We start from the raw sequence: 21,462 nt of genomic DNA on the forward strand, positions 1-21,462 counted from the left end.
TTCTGTTTGCGCCCCCCCCCCAAAAAATTTTGAGCACCAGCCGTCACTGCTCAGATCCCCTGTTTCTGTATGATGTGAGTAGTTCTTGTAACGTGGCCTCTATGTGAAATACAGCTGCACTCAATGGTCTCTCCTGTGAGGAATGATGTGTACATACATTTGCATTATCCCACACAATTTTAATAAAAATATATGAAAAAATATGATTTATATATTTTTATTAAAATTGTGTGGAGTAATGCAAATGTACACATTATTCCTCAGAGGAGAGACCATTGAGTGGAGCTCCGAGCTAGATTTCACATAGAGGCCATGTTACAAGAACTACTCACAATCAAACAGAAACAGGGGATCTGAGGAAGAGGGAACGCCTTTGAAAATTGCAAGGCCAAGGCATCAGCAACTAATCCAGCTCCACTCAATGGTCTCTTCTCTGAGAAATAATGTGTACATTTGCATTATCCCACACAATATTTATAAAAATATATGATTTTTATTAAATATATATATTATATAATATATATTTTTATCAAAATTGTGTGGGATAATTCAAATGTATATATACAAACAAAATCAAAGTGCAAAAGTGCTCAAGTGTATATAATAAATATGTAAGTATAAAGTCACACATAACTAGTCACCATCAGCTATAAACGGTGAATAGTCCAAAATGTTAGTCCCATGTGCAAATATGTGGCAGCCAAACGTGGTGACTATTTAGTATACAAATTCCTTACACAGACAAAGCCGCTCAAAGTGAGATGAAAACCAGGTGTGAGTCGGAAGTAGCAATCCAAAACACAAGATGATGACTGCACTCAGGCATAGATGAAAGCATAGAAGTGATTGTGTAGGATGTGGCTGGAGGCGTGAAGTGGGTGTGGCTAGGAGGTGGGATGTGGGTGTGGCTGGAGGTGTGGCAAGGGTGTGGCTGGAGGCAGGAGATGGGTGGGGCCTGGAAGGGGGCCCTTGATTTATTTTGCTCAGGGGCCCTGAGGGTGTGCACAGACGACCAAGTCGCTGCCTTACAAACTTGTACAACAGGCCTGATGGCGAAAAGCCCAAGAGGCACTCAGCGCTCTAGTAGAATGTGCCTTGACAGGGAAAGGAGGAACCTAACCCTTGATTGAATAAGCCTGAACAACCGTCTGCCTGATCCACTTCAAAATGGTCACAGCAGACGCAGCCAAACCTTTGCGAGGACCTTTCCGTATGGACAAGGAGAGAGAGTCCGATTTCCTAAAGGAGTTAGATAAACTCTTATCGCCCGAACCACATCCAAAGAATGCAAGGCAATTACCTTGGGATGCTTAGGCTTAGGACATAAGGAAGGCAACACAATGTCTTCATTAAGATGAAAATCTGACACCACCTTAGGGAGAAAAGACAGATTAGGTCGGAATACCACTTTATCTCTGTGGACCATCAAATAAGGCGAACGACAGGACAGCGCTGCCAACTCAGAAACTCTGTGATTAATAGCCACAAGAAAGGCAACCTTCTGTGATAAGGAAAGCAGAGATATCTCCCTAATATTCTCAAAAGGAGGCTTTTGAAGAACAGTCAAAACCAGACTGAGATCCCACGGAGGCAACGGGGATCTCCTCGGAGGAACCAGATGATGCACCCCCTGAATAAAAGTGCGAATCAAACTATTCATAGCCAAGGGGCGTTAGAAGTAAATAGCCAAGGCCGACACTTGGCCCTTGATAGTGCCCAAGGCTAAACACAGCTTAACCCCTTTTTGTTAAAAGGCCCAAACCCTAGCTATAGAAAACAAGCGAGGGTGCAGCTGCAGCGATTCACACCATGAAATGTACTATTTCCACAAACGATGATAGATCTTCCTAGATGTCGACTTCCTGGCCTTCAAACCGGTAGAAATCCTGAGAGAGAAAGTCCCCTATCCCTTAACACACCCAAGTTGTTAAAGCCAGCGACCATAAAGCAGGATGGAAGATCGGTCCCGGAGACAGCAGATCTTCCCGCAGAGGAAGTCTCCATGGAGGATCTACGACCATTCTTACCAGGTCTGTGTACCAAGAACGCCGAGGCCAGTCTGGTGCCACTAGAACGACCGGAATGCCTTCCACCGCCACCCGGCGAAGAAACCTTGGCAGAAGTACGAGTGGGGGGAAGGCATAAATCAGCCAATACTGGCTCCAAGGAGCAACCAGAGCGTCTGTGGCATCGGCCAGAGGATCCCGAGACTTGGCCACAAACCTCTGGACTTGTCTGTTGAGGAGAGACACAAACAGATCTACCTCCGTAGTCCCCACCGGGCACACAGGAGGTGAAACACCTCCGGATGAAGGGCCCATTTCCTTTGATCCAACACATGATGACTCAGGTAATCCGCTTGCCAATTCTCCACACCCAGAATGTGGACTGTGGAAAGAGCTGGAACATTGGCTTCTGCCTAAACCAGAATCTCGGCCACCTCCTTGGATGCCAGGGCACTCTTGGTGCCCCCTTGATGATTGATGTAAGCCACAGCCATGGCATTGTCCGACTGTATCTGAACCAGAGAGCCCTGAAGTCGACTCATCCGATGGAGCAGGCATAACTTGATTGCTTGAAACGATAAACAATTTATTGATCAATATGACAGACAAATATTGTACAGAGACAGGATCAAGGTTAACGTGTTTCACGGAGTTAGAAATCCACTTAGTCATAACCATGACTATGTGAACATTTCTGCCGGAGTTACAGATCTGACATGCACCCGACCACTGATTATCAGACTATGTACACCTGAGTTGCTTTCCTCTCCTGTGAATTTATAACTTGATTTCTCTTAGCTCCAGGATATTGATTGGCAAGGAAGACTACTCTGCTGCCCAGGTCCCCTGGGCACAAAGTTTCCCTAGCACTCCACCCCAGCCCGACAGGCTGGCGTCTGTGGTCACCACCGGCCAGAACAATGGCAGGAAAGACTTGCCCTGGCACAGAACAGATGACTGGATCCACTAGGATAGAGCCGACTTCGTGAGATGGCTCAAACAAATCTTCTGGTCCAATGACGAGGGTCCCTGTTCCATTTTGCCAGAATCTCTTTTTGCAGAGGCCTGGAATGAGACTGAGCAAACGGGACCGCTTTGAAGATCGACACCATCAGACCCAGGGCCCTCATGCAGGCCCGCAGGTAGGACCGATCGGTTTCCATCTGCAACCTGATCACCCTTTTCAAATTCTGAAGCTTTTGCAAGGGGAGAAAGATCCTCGATAGAGCAGAATCCAGAGTCAGCCCCAGATAGGTGACCCGTATGGATGGTGTCACAGCAGATTTCTTGAAATTTATCGTCCACCTGAATTCTTGAAAGGTCTGAACTGTAATAGAGATGTTGCCCAACAGATCTGAATGAGAGTCTGCTCGCAACAGTAGATCGTCCAGACAACCCAAAATTGGGATTTCTCTCTGACATAACAAGGCCAGCACAGGGGCCAGGACCTTGGTAAAAACTCTAGGAGCGGAGGCGAGACCAAAGGGTAACGCCACAAATTGAAAGTGCTCCTCTGCCACTGCAAAGTGGAGGAATCGCTGCTGTCCCTTGATAATATTGGGACATGGAGATATGCATCCTTGATATCGATGGAGGCCAAGAAATCCCCCTGATTCAAGGCCACCACCACGGACCGAATGGACTCCATTCAAAACCTCTGCACCCGCACAAAGCGGTTCAGAGCCTTGAGATCCAAGATTGGACGCACCTTGCCCCCCTTTCTAGGCACCATGAACAGGTTTGAATAGAAACCTTGAGAGCGCTCCTGTGGAGGAACCGGCACGATCACCCCTTGAGCCAGGAGGTCCTGCATAGCTTCCAGAAGATGTTTCAAACGCTTCGGAGACAGGTGAAGATTTGACTGAAAAAACCTGTCCCCTGGCCGGGACCAAAATTCGATTTTGTACCTGGAACAAATCAGTTTGGGAACCCATTTGTCTTGAACGAAGGAGGTCCTGGGTTCTTGAAAGAATCACAGATATCCCCCCACCCCAGACACGGATGAGGGCGCCCCTTCATACTGAAGAGGACTTGTCCGCAGCATCGGACTGACTGTTCTTGTGCTTGCCCCCAGGGCTTCTTAGCCCCCCCAGAAGCTCGGAACAGCTTACCTTTTTCTTGCGCCTCGGGGGCACGAAAAAAACGTCTATGAGCAGTAAAGGGAGAACCCCACTTAGCACAGGGGAATTTTACCTTTGGAGGATTGAGGAAGAAGAGTACTCTTCCCACCATAATTCTAGTTATTTAATCATTCATTGCCCTATATGTAATTCAGAGTGGATCTGGAACACGGGAGCTGGTCCGGGTTTCCTGTTCCGGGGCTGTGATGGTTGTTCAGCCGCTCCTCCCCCCTGTTTGCCTCTGCCTACAGCATCCAGGTGGGGGGCTGGGCTGTGCTACAACCATCGGCGCCATAATCTGCTTACCATGGAGATGGCGCCATCTGGCGTCTTATTTCCATGGTTACGTTTTCTTCATCTGCGTCTGAGGCGGCTCTTTCCGACCAACATCCGGTCTGCTGACCGGATATGGGAGGCTTGATTTCCGCCTATATAGATCAGACGCCATTATGGCGTTGGCGTGGACTCATTTCTGCCCATCGGGATATGCAGCCTGGTCACCATTTTAGTCTTCTTTTTCTATCAGATTGTTTTTGATATTCTTTATATTGTGGAGGTGGGAATTTTGGTATGTATCCTCTTGTCACTTTTCATCATACTCCCTATTTACTTCATGCACCCCCCCAATTCTTTTTCACCATGGGATGGTTATGTATACCACTTTGGTTCCTATAATTCACTGCCTCCTCTACTCTTTCTTCCATTCTATTTCTCCTTATGGGTTATGTCACCTTTCTTATCACTATTTTTTTTCCTCTGTCTCCCCATTTGGAGACACCCTATGTGGTTTCACCACTCCCTTTGCACCCTCCATTATTTGGATGCTCACATTTCCTGGCAATTCTCTAGATTCTCTGGTTCCTTCAATTAATCTGGTGGTGGTTTCAAATTAATTTGTTTCCTTACTTTGAAAGGAATACAAATTCAATCAAGTAATATATATTTTCAGATTTTATTGATCTCAGTACATGTGCCATATCATCAACCACCGACCGGTTTTCCACTTCTTTGCTGCTTGTTCCCCTCATGTGCCGGATGTTCTCGAATCAACCTTCGTTTCCTTTTTTCCCCTATTGGAATATTTCTGGACACGTGACACTATCTCAGGTAGTGCCCATTCCATTGATTATCAATTTATTTCCCTTTTTTCCCCTTTCCCCCCCTTTTTTTTTCATTAATATTTTGGTTTAATTGAGATCCTTTATTCATTTTTAGATACCCTATTTATCTTTAAGCTCCTGATGAGTGAACGGAGGTCCACGAAACGCGTAGAGCCTACATTCACTCAGTTATATATTTAAGTGTTTTTATGTTTCCAGACCATGTATCTATAGAGAAATTGGTGTCATATGTAACCTATTTTTACGAATATATTGTATATGTAATAAGTGTATTTATCCTTATCTACAATAATTGTATATGTGATTAATAACTATGGTTTAATAAAATTGTATAATTGTTATGTCAGCTCTTCATGGGTCCCCCTCCTTATGTGGGGGGCTTTTGTATGATACTCATTTGGAAACATATATGCCTGGCTGCACTTACTCATTTAAAGTCCCGCATTTCTTCTCTTTTTAGAATACAAATTTAGGGATGGAGGCAGCCAGACATACATCAAACTTTTTGTGGCAGATCTCTTTCTCCCCTTTTTTCATGTACATGTAAAGTTTTTCCTGCCTAGACTTCTGCAGGGGGCAGCATAACCCATTCAACTTATGAAGATGGAGGCTGCATCTGTCAATGGACTTCAGAGAAATAACACATTTTCCTATTACAGCTAAGACCGAAGTCCCAGCAGAGAGCTAGGTCCTATTCTTAAAACTAGGCAGAAACAAACTGCAATCTGTAGCAAAGTGTGTGGGGTTATGACTGCAGGAACAGCCCCAATGGTAGTGGAAATTTTCTTTTCCTGCCTAGTACCTATTCCTGATTGGAGGAGTATAACCCAATGGTAATGAAGATATGGAGCTGCGTCTGTTGATGAACGATAGAGAAACATATTTTTGTCAAAAAACAAAAAAATAAAAACAGTGGTGATTAAATGCCACCAAAAGAAAGCTCTATCTAAAATAAAATTATACAAATTAATCTTGGGTACAGTGTTGCATGACTGAGTAATTGTTATTCAAAGTGCGAGAGCACTGAATGCTGAAAATTGGCCAAGGCAGAAAGGGGGGTGAAAGTGTCCAGTACTGAGGTGGTTAGGATAGTAACCCTCCTTTATCCACTTTCAGAATGCCCATCACAATGTACTGCGGACGGGTGACCCGTACAGGCGCAGTGACGTACTGGTACACTGCTGCCTGCTTCAGGGTCTTCGGCATGCACATGCCCCCCTGCTGTGATTGTACACAACGGGAGATTGTCAGCAGGTCCCAGTCAATGATTCATGGCTGTAACCTGCTGATCGGTTGTGCCCAATCACAGCCCTGAGCCCTGTGTTGACAATCAACACAATGCTCTGTACAGAGGGAATGATCTCTCTGCAGGAATAAGAAAAGAGATATTTAGTAAAAAGCAGCACAAATTACACAAATGAATACTTGTTAACTCCATGATTACCTGATTACCGGAGATGTTAACCCCCTTCCCATTATTATCGTCACTAGTACAGTAATAGTGTTTAGTATTGCCACTGATCACTGTATTAGTGTCACTGGTGATGTCAGTGGCAGTTAGTCATTTCCCACCCATCACAGTCCACTAGAAGTTGCTGATCACTGCCATTATTAGTTTAGAAAAAAAAAACACACAGTATATATGTATAGGTAGCAGAATATATTTTGGCCTAAATCTATGAAGAAATTTTACATTTTTTTATTGGATATGTTTTACAGCAGAAAGTAAACAATATTGTTTTTTTTTTTTTTTTTTTCTAAATTGTGGGTCTTTTTTTCGTTTATATTATAACAACAAAAAAAACTAGTGGTGATCAAATACCACCAAAAGAAGGCGCTATTTGTGTGAAAACATTAATACAAAATTTGGTTTGGGTACAGTGTTGCATGACCATGCAATTACCAGTTAAAGTAGCGCAGTGCTAAATAGAAAAAAAATGCCATGGTCATGAAGGGAGTAAAACCTTCCTGAGCTGAGGTGGTTAAATACACTGCTCAAAAAAATTTAAGGAACACTTTTTAATTAGAGTATAACATCAAGTCAATTCAACACCTGGGATATTGATCTGGTCAGTTAAGTAGCAGAGGGGGATGGTTAAACAGGTTCAACTGATTTGGTGTTAATGAAATTAACAGGTGCACTAGATGGGCAACAATGAGATGACCTCTGTGACAGAACCGACCCACACTCCGCTTGAGTGTTTCCGTCAGTATACCGCTTCCTCCAGAAGTCTTGAACATAAATATCGGATATTATAGCCACATATTGCAACCAACAACTCGTTTTAGCTGCAAAACTGGAACTTTTTATTGAACAAACTTACACAGAATATATATCCCATAGGAGGACATCCCCCTCCTGATCATATTACCCTAACAATACAAACTGTAACCAGAAACATAAATTACCTTAGCTAATTAACTAGCCATCTGGACAATGTTGTGATTAATCAGATATCCCCACTACAGGTTAGACTTGCTGGCATCGAGCTCCCAAAGTACAATACACATTAATACAAGTGTAAACACATCACCTAACAGACAATAGGTGAGGTAATCAGCACAATTACCAATACAAACAGTGATCTCCCTACTCTAGCAATTACTAGCTTGCAATGATATATAATTAACATGCTAATTAACCCAGCACTTAAACCAGCCTGGGTGACCAGACTCCCGGCAACAAGGCTAAAACAAAGTACATTACACATTATCCTAAGTATAAACACAAAACACTTTATTAGACAGACAATAGCAGGAGATAAACACATTATGACAGGGGACCCTAGTGGTTTGAGTGGGTTACATTACTCCAAGGGTCCCCCATAATACATCTCGCAAACAGTAGTGTTCCCTTAAAAGCCAGGGCCCATTGTCAGTAGGCAAGAGACTATCCTGCAGTCCCCTCAAAAAGCCTCTGTCTTGGATGAGTCTATCACAACCTCCAAAAGAGGAAAGGTTTTACAGATGGGGCCACTTACATTTTTTTCCCTACTAATCTTTTCTGTCTGTTTTTCACTAGTTTTGTCACAGTCTCAGGAGCATTGAGGAGATTCCAGGAGACAGAGAGATACTGTAGGAGAGCAAGACAGGGCTGTAGAAGGTCCTTAACCCATCGGCAAGACCGGTATCTGCTACTTTGTGCATGGAGGAACAGAATAAGCACTGCCAGAGCCCTACAAAATTACCTCCAGCAGGCCACTGGTGTGAATGACTCTGACCAAACAATCAGAAATAGACTTCATGAGGGTGACAGGAGGGCCTGACATCCTTTAGTGGGCGACGTGCTCACTTCCCGGCACCGTGGAGCTCGATTGGCATTTGCCATTGAACACCTGAATTGGCAGGTCTGCCACTGGTGCCCTGTGCTTTTCACAGATGAGAACACCTGACAGACGTGAAAAGGTCTTGAGAAGCTGTGGAGAACGTTATGCTGCCTGTAACATCATTCAGCATGAGCAGTTTGGAGGGGGGTCAGAGATGGTTCGGGGAGGCATATCTATGGAGGGTCGCACAGACCTCTACAGGTTAGGCACCCTGACTGCCATTAGGTATCGGGATAAAATCCTTGGACCCATTGTCAGACCCTACACTGGTGCAGTGGGTCCTGGGGTTCTCCTGGTGCACTACAATGCTTGGCCTTATGTGGTGAGAGTATGAAGCCAGTTCCTGGAGGATGAAGGAATTTATACCAATGAATAGCCCCCACGCTTACCTGACCTAAATCCAATAGAACAGCTATGGGACATTATGATAAACCAGGGACAGTCTGCAGCTGCTTAGAAGGACCATAACCCCAAAGCTGGCTTCAGAAGACAGAGAGTGTACAAATTGTGTGCATCCAGCATCAATTCCCACAGGTAATCGCTGCCTATGAATAGCTGCTCACATCTGTCAAACCTCCCTGATGTTGATTTACACAACTACCATGGCATTGTCTGGCTGGATCCCAATCGAGTGTCCCTCCAATTGAGATGTCCATCGTTGTAGAGACAACCAAGTCACTTGAAGCTCCAGAATGTTGAACAGGAGTTGGGGTGCCTCAAACTTTTAAGTCTCCGGCACCATCAGAGTGTCTAGGAATCCTGTGAGGCTGGTGTCTTGTGGTGATCTTCCAAAAGATTTGAAGTAAGGGTTTCCTACTCCAGAGTTGGATTCCTGAGCCACTGGGCCAAAGACAACCTGATCCCTGGTATCAGGCAATTGGTTTGTCTATCCAAACATTAGGCAGATAGAGAGACTGCCCTAAGGACCATATGAATGAGTCAACGGAGACTGGTAACTGAACAAAAATTGTAGAAATAGAAAAATAAAATATCACAAATTTTATTGTACAAAAAAAAAAATCAATGAGTAAAAATTCAACAATAGAAAACAGGAACCACCCACCGTCACGAATAAAAAAAGACAATGTTGTCTTCACAACATTATAATTAACGTTGAAGATTAGCCCGGGGGGAAAGTCTTCCTGATCCATTATCCCTACTTTGTGTCTAGACCTCATCTTTCTGTGGGCAAGGGATACACATGCCCATTTGCCAAATATAAATGTTTTGTGACTAATTGGAATAGCAATTTTAACTTCGATACCTTGTGCATAATGATACATGTCCCCTTTAAATGTATGGACAAGCTGGGTTTGATGAGGTATTTATGCACATTCCAGCTAGGGGGCGCTACGTCCTGAAAAAGCTGGGTTTCCAGGGAAACGCATTGACATCATGTAGGTGTACCCTGACCACCACCAGTCACGCGCCACACTACCTTCTCACATGGGAGGCTGTCACAGGATCCTGGGTTGAGGAGGTGTGTGCCTGTACTGGCAGAGCACAGCGATCATCTGTTGCAGCATTACCGGGCTCTGTGAACACCTGCTGGAGCGGCATATTTGGATGGGATCAAGAGCACTCAGCTATCAGGTTTGGCATACACACCCCACATACAAATTTGGCTATGAACAGTGAGTATATAACGTGCTATACGGAGCGTAGAGGTGGCATTGTCATGGACTGAGACTGTGGACTGAAACCCATTTAAAGGTACCCGTTCTTTGCTTATTTCCTCTGCTCCCTAACTGCTTATGCCAAATCTGTTGCTCAGACCCTGGATTATATAATAAGCCTGCTTTCTCTCGCTGCTACTCAATACCAGCTGCTCTTTATCTTCTGCAGACCTGCTCGATCTTTGTCTGATCAGGCTAGTACATTGGTCTTTTCTGAAATGGACACACCAAGGCCAGCCGTATTCGGGTCCCAGTCTAATGCATCTGTTTGCTGATTACTGCAAATAATTCTAGTGGAACCATCATATTATTCAATAGAATATACAGCTTTCTGCCTGTTAGGGTGCTGGTGGTAACCTGATGGCAGAGATTGGCCCCAATGTTCGCTAGAGGGCGGAGCTTGGACGGGAACCCCCAAGGTAAGTGACACAGGCTAGCTTGAGGTGCAGAATCTAAGTATCCACCGGTTTTCGCCAGAGCCTCTGGTGGTGAGGATGGACTTCGCTGCGTGTGGATACCAGGTCGCGGCCCTCAGGGTCGCCCCACCAAGGGAGAACCGGTCAAGGTCCGAAGGTAGGTAAACAGACAAGGGAGATTCGAGAGAATGGTCAAACAAGCCGGGGTCAGGACGGGCAGCAGACGCGCGGAGTCAGGAACAAGCCAAAAGGTCAACAGGAAATCAGCAAGAAACAGGTCACAGGTTCAGGAACAACGGCAAGAGCTGAAGACAAGACAGCAAAGTGCCAGTGCATCAGCTGCCTTTAAATAGGCCTTATTTGGTGCCAAAACATCTGGGTCAGTGCATGCAAACGTGAGAATGCATGACGTGCGTATTGGCTAATTCGCACATGCGCGTTAGCCAAATAGCGGTTGCTAAGGGGAGCTAATTCGCGCATGCGTATTAGCCAATTAGCAGTTTCTAACAAACGGTTTCTAACATTGCCCCCCCTTAAGGGCAACCTCCGGGTGCCCAACAAGCTCCTTTTTTGTGGATGAGCACGAAAAAATGCTTGGATTAGGTCCGCAGCATGGACGTTCAGTTCAGGCTCCCAGGAGTTCTCTTTCGGACCAGAACCCTTCCATTTGATGAGAAACTGTAGCTGGTTGCCTCTCTTTCGACAGTCCACCTCAACCTCATATTCCACATCTCCATCCACGATCACAGGTTCTGGGGTACCGGAACTTCTACCGGGGAAGTTATCGGGGATCACAGGCTTCAGTAAGGAAACATGAAATATGGGATGGATCCGAAGTGTATCGGGTAGGGATAGTTCATAGGACACATCATTGAGTTTCCCTTTAACTGGAAATGGACCAATAAATCTGGAAGTCAGCTTCTTGGACGGGCAGGCCAGGCGGAGATTAGCTGTGGAAAGCCAGACCCGGTCGTCAGGTTGAAGAACCAACTCTCCCTTCTTTCTCTTGTCGAAGATCTTTTTGGACGCAGTTTGGGCCTTGGCTAAGGTCTCCCGCAGAAGGTTATAATTTCGGGAAAAGAAGTTGGCGGTGTCCTGGACTGCAGGAACTCCGGATTCACATGGAATATCTGGTAAGAAGGAGGGATGAAATCCGTAATTAGCGAAGAAGGGAGATTGGCCAGTAACAGAGTGCTTGGAATTGTTGTAGGAGAATTCTGCAAATGGTAACAGGGCTACCCAGTCGTCCTGGACAAAGGTGATAAAGCACCGCAGGTACTGCTCCAGGGTTTGGTTTGTCCTCTCAGTTTGTCCATTGGTCTGTGGGTGGTAGGCTGAGGACATAGACAACTCGATCTTTAACAGTTTACATAAAGCCTTCCAGAAGCGGGACGTAAATTGTACCCCTCTGTCAGAGATGATGTTCCTGGGAACCCCATGGATTCTTATGATCTCCCTAATGAAGATCTCTGCGGTTTCCCTTGCAGAGGGAGTACCCTTGAGGGGCAAAAAATGGGCCATTTTAGAGAGTCGATCTACCACCGCAAAAATGGCAGAGCACCCCGCAGAAGGTGGAAGTTCCACAATGAAATCCATGGCAATTGTTTGCCAGGGCCGATCAGGGATGGGAAGAGGTCTGAGAAGGCCTCACGCCTTACTTCTGGCGGTTTTACACTGGGAACAGGTGGTACAGGAGAGTACATAACTCATGCAGCTCTCTTCCATGTCAGGCCACCAGAAAGAGCGCTGCAGGAGGGCAAGGGTTCTATAGACGCCAAAATGACCGGCCAGAGGGTGATCATGGCAGGCAGCTAGAATTGTTGTTCTGACCTCCTCCGGGATGAAGATCTTTAACCCATAACAAGCCATTCTTGTGCACCAGGGGTATTCCGAGTGGACCAGGAATGTGGGCAAAGGCTTGTTCAAGATGAGCTTTCAGATTTGTGAATAAAAGTAGGAAGTTCTTTTCGGATAGGATGGTGTCAGGTACTGAAGTTTCCTACGGGCTATCAAACATCCGGGACAGGGCATCCGGTTTAACATATTTAGACCCAGGCCGATAGGTGATATGAAATGAAAAAAAGTGCCCACTGTGCCTGATGGGGTCTCAGACGTTTTGCAGATCTCAGATACTCAAGGTTTTTGTTATCCGTAAAAATAAGAATAGGGTGTACAGCCCCCTCAAGCAAATACCGCCACTCTTCAAGTTTGGCTTTGATCGCCAGAAGTTCCCTGTCCCCAACATCATAATTCCTCTCTGCAGAGGAGAGTTTCCGGGAAAAGAAGGCTATCGGGTGTATCAAGTCCTTGGTTCCCTGTCTTTGGGAGATGACTGCCCCGACAGCAACTTTAGAAGCGTCAACCTCGAGGAGGTAGGGTAAGGTGGGATCCGGGTGACTCAACACAGGGGCTGACGTGAAGAGCTTCTTAAGGACCAAGAAGGCGGACTGGGCTTCAGGAGTCCATTGAAAGCGATGATATGAGAAAAACCCTTAACGAACTTTCTATAGAAGTTGGTGAAGCCAACGAATCACTGCACTCCCTTTTTGTCAGATGGAGGTGGCCAATCCAGGATGGCAGAGACCTTCTGGGGATCCATCTCTATTCCTTCTGTAGAAATTATTAACCCCAGAAACGGGATGATGCTCTGCTCGAAATTCGCACTTCTCAGCCTTAACATAGAGACCATACTGACGAAGGTGGCTGAGGACATTTCGAACATGCTCGCAATGTTGCTCCAGGGATGTAGAGAAGATTAGGATGTCATCTAAGTAAATGATGATAAAGATATCCAGCCAATCCCGGAAAATATCGTTCACAAAGTGTTGGAAGGTAGCTGGAGTGTTGCAGAGGCCAAAAGGCATCACAAGATATTCGAAATGCCCGAATCTGGTACGAAAAGCTGTCTTCTACTCATCGCCTTCTCGGATACGGACTAAGTTGTAGGCCCCGCGGAGATCCAACTTATGCCCCATACACACGTGCAGATTATCTGAAGACTTTTGTCTTCAGATTTACCTTTTCTATGTAGTGCAAGGGCCTGCCGGATTGCATACAAATTGAAAGTGTTTAGGTTTGACCTCATATTATATGGTTTTGGTAAGTCTGCAGACAAAAGTCTTCAGATAATCTGCACGTGTGTATGGGGCATTAGTGAACAGGACAGCAGATCTGAGCCGCTGAGAGAGCTTGGGAACCAGAGGGAGAGGGTAGAGGTTCTCAATGGTAACTTTATTCAAGTCTCTGTAATCGATATAAGGTCGAAGGGAGTAATCCTTCTTTTCTACAAAAAAGATACCTGCCCCTGCCGGAGAGGTGGAAGGACGGATAAATCCCTTCTTCAGACTTTCGTCCACATAGTCCTTTAAAACATCCAGCTCATGTACAGATAGCGGGTAAATTCGGCCAAATGGGATCTCGGCTCCCGGGAGCAAGTTGATGGGGCAATCATATGAACGGTGAGGAGGTAGGGTCTCAGCTCCCTGCTTACTGAAAAAATCCAGGAAGTCGTGATAGGCCTTGGGTACAACAGAACGTAAATCAGGCTCAGATTCGAGAGAGAACAGGGTTTGGGGGGATTTGGATGGAGCGGGTAGACAGGAGTGTTCCTGCAGTAAGGAGACGGGAACTGGACGGCTCCTGTGATCCAGTTGATTTGCGGGTTGTATGCCTGCAACCATGGCAATCCCAGGATAATGGGAAATAAGGGAGATGCGATGACATCCAAATTTATCAATTCCTTATGGCCAGATGGAGAGACCATTGGAAGAGGAAGGGTTTCTTGGGTCACGGGTCCAGATTTGATGTGGGAGCCATCGGCCAGGAAGATAGTGAGGTCCTGGGGCTTGGTCCGGAGAGGTATGCCTTGCTGCCCCCCAAAGGAATGGTCAATGAAACAACTGCAGGCTCCCGAGTCAATGATTGCTGTAACCTGGACGGGTCCTTCTGGGATCTGCAAAGACACAGGAAAGGCTAAGTGGGAGGTAGAGGTAACTGATGCCACACAACTGGAGGGCGAGACTGGCAAAGACTTGTGGTGTTTCGCTGGGCAGGAGCGCACATAATGACCAGCTTCTCCGCAATACAGGCAAAGATTACCCAGCTGGCGGCGACGTCTCTCCTCCGGAGACAAGGCAGGCCGCATGACCCCAAGTTGCATGGGTTCAGGTGCATCAGGCATGGCGAGAGACTGCCCCAGCGGGAGAGAAGTGCACAGGAGGTGCTACTCGTGGCAACATCCAGGCTGGGCGAAACTGCTGCGTTGATCGTTCTGCCCGGCGTTCTCGGAGCCGACGTTCGATTTGAATGGCCCGGGAGATCAAATCCTCCAGTGCGTCGGGAACGCCCACCCGGGCCAATTCGTCCTTCAGTGCTTCGGACAAGCCAAGATGGAATTGGTACCGGAGTGCGGCCTCGTTCCAGGAAGTGTCGGAACTCAGGCGACGGAAGTCCGTGACATAGTCCTCTATGGGTCTGCGCCCCTGCTGGAGAATGTGTAGCGCAGCTTCTGCGGTGGAAGATCGCTGTGGATCATCATAGAGTTGGGCCATAGCCTCAATGACAATAGAGAGTTCAAATGGGGGCTACCCTCTTCAAGGAGCCGATGGGCCCAGGACTGGGGTTTGTCTAGTAGCAATGAAATAACAAACCCCATCTTGGTGGCCTCCAGGGAGAAGGTCCGGGGTTGCAAGGATAAGTATAGCTGGCGGGCATTGTGAAACGCTCGGAATTTACCCCGATCTCCGGAATATTTTTCAGGGGTAGGGACCCGAGGTTCCGGTGGCAGCATCACTACTGTGGGGCTGGAGGCTGAGGAGGGAGTAGATGGCGCAGTGGAATCTGCCAGGAGGGTTACAGAGCGCAATCATTCCTCTAACTGTGTATAGCCATCCTGAAGCGTCCTCATGGCTTGAGACAGGGCTGCTAGGTGTTGGCAGATCTGCTCTAACGGTGAGGCTTCTCTTGCAGGTTCCGCAATGGCTGTCTTGTACTGTTAGGGTACTGGTAGTAACCTGACGGCAGGTGACAGCCAGTATCCACCAGTTTTCGCCAGAGCCTCTGGTGGTGAGGATGGACTTCGCTGCGTGTGGATACCAGGTCGCGGTCCTCAGGGTCGCCCCACCAAGGGAGAACTGGTAAAGGTCCGAAGGTAGGTAAACAGACAAGGGAGATCCGAGAGAATGGTCAAACAAGCGGGCAGCAGACGAGCGGAGTCAGGAACAAGCCAAAAGGTCAACAGGAAATCAGCAGGAAACAGGTCACAGGTTCAGGAACAACGGCAAGAGCTGAAGACAAGACAACAAAGTGCCAGTGCATCAGCTGCCTTTAAATAGTCCTTCTTTGGCGCCAAAATGTCTGGGTCAGTGTGTGCAAACGTGAGAATGCATGACATGCGCATTGGCTAATTCGCGCATTTGCGTTAGCCAAATAACGGTTGCTAACGGGAGCTAATTTGTGCATGCGTATTAGCCAATTAGCAGTTTCTAACAAATGGTTTCTAACACTGCCCTTTTTGCACATTTACAGTTTCTACAGCCAACTCATGCTATTCCCAATTCCATTGGTAACTTCATTGAATCTGGGATTCTAATACTGTAACAGTAACGGGCTGTGAGCAGATTCCAGGTGACTGTTGTCAACTGGCCCACTAATTCCTGTCCTGTACCTGATGCACTATCGGACTAACTATCCCAGAAGATTTTGCCATATATCTTACTGATATTATTTATATGCTTAATTAGCTTATTGGGATGAGCCTGTTATTTGTTTGATGTGAGTGTGGCGTCCGGCGCACCTGTTGGCACAGTGAAGACAACATTGTCTTTTTTATTGGTGATGGTGGGTGGTTCCTGTTTTCTATTGTTGCATTTTTACTCATTGATTTTTTTTTTTTACAATAACATTTTTGATATTTTACTTTGTTCTATTTCTACAATTTTTGTTAAGTAACCAATCTGTGGTGGCTCATCCATATTGTTCTTAGCGCAGTCTCTCTATCTGCCTAATGTTTGGATATGCTTGTGGTTTGGCCATAGAGCCCACTTTATTTTTGAGTAAGTGGGAGGGTTATTAGAGGTCCTTTTTCAGATACCTCAATATTCAATAATTCCCTTGCGTTTTTCTGCAGCAAAACTGCTCCTCCCATGTTTTTGATCCAAAATTGCACACCACAAACAGGAACAGCTTAGTTGAATAAACCTAGTAAAAATTGGCTGCTGGCAGCTGGAGTGAGTTTCAAATGCTGAAGGTTACCAGCTTACTGTAGGTGGAAGCAAGGACTAACCAATGTGGAACTATGTGTCTCTTGTGAATAGAAGCAATAGTGGGATGATGCTATCTCATATAAATTAAATACATCCAGAGAAATTTCTCTGTACCTGGGGTATATGTATATTTAGTAATGGGCGTAATGGATGTTGCATGTCAACCTTACCAGAGGTCTTAAGATTCGTGTATATTGATAAATTGCTCAACTGTCAATAAAAGTGCTATTTTTTACTTCCATTAATTGTGTGTCTGTGTGTTTTTGTTCACATATTGCACTTTCCCTTATTTTATTTTCAGGATGTGATACCAATCTTTATTCTTTCAAATCTGTAGATCTGCAAATGCATCCAACACAGAGGGGAAAGATAGATTCTCAATTATTTTTATCATCTCTCTCCAAATATTGTATACCCACTTGCTGACCACACACTGCTACAGTGACAGCCATCATTGGCTAACATGGCATTTCACGTCACGCGACTTTGGGTTCTCACAAGTTGGATCCCAAGTCACGGCAATGTGAACCCATCCTTTGTGTCACAGAAGATGTCAGTGGCAGTTAGTCAGTGGCAGTTAGTTAGTTCCCACAAAGTGTCAGTTAGTGTCAGATTACCCCCCATCCCACTATAAGTTGCTGATCACTGCTATTATTAGTTTAAAAAAATAAAAATTCCAGTGTATATATATCATAGTTTATAGACCCTAAAATTTGCACGCAAACAAATCAATACACACTTATTGGGATTTTTTTTTTAACCAAATATATGTAGCAGAATACATTTTGGCCTAAATGTATGAAGATATTTGATTTCAAATTTTTTCTTTATTGGATACGTTTGGATATATTTACAGTGCCTTGTGAAAGTATTCGGCCCCCTTGAACTTTGTTACCTTTTGCCACATTTCAGGCTTGAAACATAAAGATATAAAACTGTAATTTTTTGTGAAGAATCAACAACAAGTGGGACACAATCATGAAGTGGAAAAAATTTTTTGGGATATTTCAAACTTTGTTAACAAATAAAAAACTGAAAAATTGGGCGTGCAAAATTATTCGGCCCCTTTACTTTCAGTGCAGAAAACTCTCTCCAGAAGTTTAGTGAGGATCTCTAAATGATCCAATGTTGACCTAAATGAATAATGATGATAAATAGAATCCACCTGTGTGTAATCAAGTCTCTGTATAAATGCACCTGCACTGTGATAGTCTCAGAGGTCCGTTTAAAGCGCAGAGAGCATCATGAAGAACAAGGAACACACCAGGCAGGTCCGAAATACCTTTGTGGAGAAGTGTAAAACCAGATTTGGATACAAAAAGATTTCCCTAGCTTTAAACATCCCAAGGAGCACTGTGCAAGCAATAATATTGAAATGGAAGGAGTATCAGACCACTGCAAATCTACGAAGACCTGGCCGTCCCTCTAAACTTTCAGCTCATACAAGGAGAAGACTGATCAGAGATGCAGCCAAGAGGCCCATGATCACTCTGGATGAACTGCAGAGATCTACAGCTGAGGTGGGAGACTCTTTTTGTATAGGACAACAATCAGTCGTATACTGCACAAATCTGGCCTTTATGGAAGAGTGGCAAGAAGAAAGCCATTTCTTAAAGATATCCATAAAAAGTGCCATTTAAAGTTTGCCACAAGCCACCTGGGAGAAACAGCAAACATGTGGAAGAAGGTGCTCTGGTCAGATGAAACCAAAATCAAACTTTTTGGCAACAATGCAAAACGTTTTGTTTGGCGTAAAAGCAACACAGCTCATCACCCAGAACACACCATCCCCACTGTAAAACATGGTGGTGGCAGCATCATGGTTTGGGCCTGCTTTTCTTCAGCAGGGACAGGGAAGATGGTTAAAATTGATGGGAAGATGGATGGAGCCAAATACAGGACCATTCTGGAAGAAAACCTGATGGAGTTTGCAAAAGACCTGAGACTGGGACAGAGATTTGTCTTCCAACAAGACAATGATCCAAAACATAAAGCAAAATCTACAATGGAATGGTTCACAAATAAACATATCCAGGTGTTAAAATTGGCCAAGTCAAAGTCCAGACCTGAATCCAATCGAGAATGGAAAGAACTGAAAACTGCTGTTCACAAACACTCTCCATCCAACCTCACTGAGCTTGAGCTGTTTTGCAAGGAGGAATGGGCAAAAATTTCAGTCTCTCAATGTGCAAAACTGATAGAGACATACCCAAAGCAACTTACAGCTGTAATCGCAGCAAAAGGTGGCGCTACAAAGTATTAACTTAAGATGGCTGAATAATTTTGCACTCCCAATTTTTCAGTTTTTTATTTGTTAAAAAAGTTTGACATTTCGTTCCACTTCATGATTGTGTCCCAGTTGTTGTTGATTCTTCACAAAAAATTACAGTTTTATATCTTTATGCTTGAAGCCTGAAATGTGGCAAAAGATTGCAAAGTTCAAGGGGGCCGAATACTTTCGCAAAGCACTGTATATAATAGAAGGTAAAAAAGAAACAGCAATGCATGACCACGCAATTGACAATTAAAGTAGCACAGTGTTGAAAAGCAAAAAATGACCTGATCATGAAGTGGGTAAAGACTTCTGGAGCTTAAGTGGTTAGGAACCCCTCAATATGATTCCCTTTTTCCCAAATCAATTTTATCACATGTACAGTATGCATATTGAATCATACAATGAATTCCCTGAGACTGTCATCTACATCCCAACTAATAATCCTCAGTGGAACATGAACTTGTTTCACCACTTTTCTTTGGGTTCTTCAGGGGTACAAAAAGTGCCCATTTATGATGTTGTATGCATCACATTCAATGACATCATTACGTATACACAACGTGACCTGCCTAAAAGAGGAGCTCCAGGCTAATGCTGTAGCTGCTGACTTTTAATTTAAGGACACTTACCTGTCCAAGGATTCAGCGACGTCCTCACCTAAACAGATTCATCAATTGGCTCTGGGTGCAAGCGCCAGCATAGCAATTAGGGAAACAGGAAGTGAAGCCTTGCGGATTCATGGCCGGTTTCTTGCTACGCCTTGTGAATAGTCGAGTAGTCTTCTGGGACCTGTGATGTGTTCCAGAAGACTGGGGGGAAGGAGGGCAGATCCTGCGATCTAAGCCGGAAGTGGGAAACCAAAACCAAGTACGAGCTCCCCCCTACCCCCCAAAAATGCCACATGTTGTAGTAGAGGGAGGGTGCAAACAAGTAGAATTTCCTCTTTTGGGTGAAGTTCCGCTTTAGGTTAAAAATGTAAACATAAGCCATAATTATTGGATTCTCTATGACAATTGGGCATGATTTTATTAATATCCACTTTATTCCTGCTTTATACTTTTAGAGCAAGATAATTCTTAGTAAGTGTATATTTTTCCTTGAGTTATTTTCATTGGCGGAGTCCTTATAATAATTACCAATCAGTGGTCATTTTTATTTTTTCTAAAATTTTTGAAAACATTATCTTCTTTATTAATTAATAAAAAAAACTTCAGCTTGTGCAGGAGCAAATTATGAATTTAAAAATGCACAGAAAAAGACTCTTATACAACGCTACCCTTGTACCATTACCCTAGATATTGGATTTTGTAAAACATGGGCTAAATTTCCAATATGTGTATTGACAAGGAAAGGTGGTTTCCCAGAGGTTAGGAATGCTAAAGTTCTAAAATAGTCACTGGCTGACACTAACAGTACGCGCAAGACTGCCTTCTCTCAATGGACTGGGAATCCACAAGCTGCAAGAGAAGGGGGGAAGGAAAGAGAGGCGCAAAGGAGGCATCGTGTTTCACAGTTTATTAAAAAATAAATGTATATAAACAACAAATGCACTCACAGAGTGGTGGGGGTTACAGGCAAAGGCTGGTGGAGAATATGTCCTGGGATAGTCCAGAGGAAGCTGCGGCCAATGCTCCGGGGGGCAGTGTTACCAACTGGAGGAACTTTCCCTGGGCGCCCATCACAGCTTTTGACACAGTGCACTGGCGGTCCCTGGTCCCTCCGGCATTGGCTCTCCCTGGACTGATCCCTTGCTCTGTTGGCTCTCCCTGGTCTGTCAAAACCCCCATCCCCCACGGGTTATCCCAGAACATATCCTCCCATGGCCTTCGCCTGTCACTGCAATATTATACAATAATTAATGTTACTTTCAGTACAATGAGAGATTTAAGAATAGGTTATATCAATTTGAAGTTCTACACTGACCTCCCCTGTTTTATTTACGAACACAGTGCAAAAAGACACAGACTTACAACTCACCTCTGTAGTGGCCGTTATTGAAAGTACAAAGGTAGGAATAGTTGAACAGCTCAAATTGAGAAGACGGCCCTGAAACATAGGTGATACATTTAGCATGATGTAACAGACATTTATAATTAAGGACAAAAACACTTTGCTAAAACCAATACATGTTTTTTGTATAATCCAGTGAAAGCAATAAGCATTATAAAAAGCAAGAAACACTTTCTCATCATGTTATATTTACACAAGGTAAATACATAAAGTACAATTTAAACATACCACATACACCAATTCAACCTG

At 44.7% G+C, this 21,462-nt stretch overlaps 1 protein-coding gene across 4 annotated transcripts in view; it reads right to left on the bottom strand.

The window, feature by feature from the left end:
- Positions 1–21,462, bottom strand: part of AHCYL1 (adenosylhomocysteinase like 1) — a 494,269-nt gene that overhangs the window by 54,469 nt on the left and 418,338 nt on the right. For all 4 annotated transcript variants that reach the window (XM_082247288.1, XM_082247287.1, XM_082247286.1 and 1 more), the window contains one exon: positions 21,181–21,249. In XM_082247288.1, the coding sequence (XP_082103414.1) occupies positions 21,181–21,249 (69 nt within the window). The remainder of the gene's footprint in view (positions 1–21,180; positions 21,250–21,462) is intronic.

The sequence above is a fragment of the Pelophylax lessonae genome (genome assembly GCF_965119305.1).
Source record: "Pelophylax lessonae genome assembly, chromosome: 2".
NCBI classification, from domain to species: Eukaryota; Metazoa; Chordata; class Amphibia; order Anura; family Ranidae; genus Pelophylax; species Pelophylax lessonae.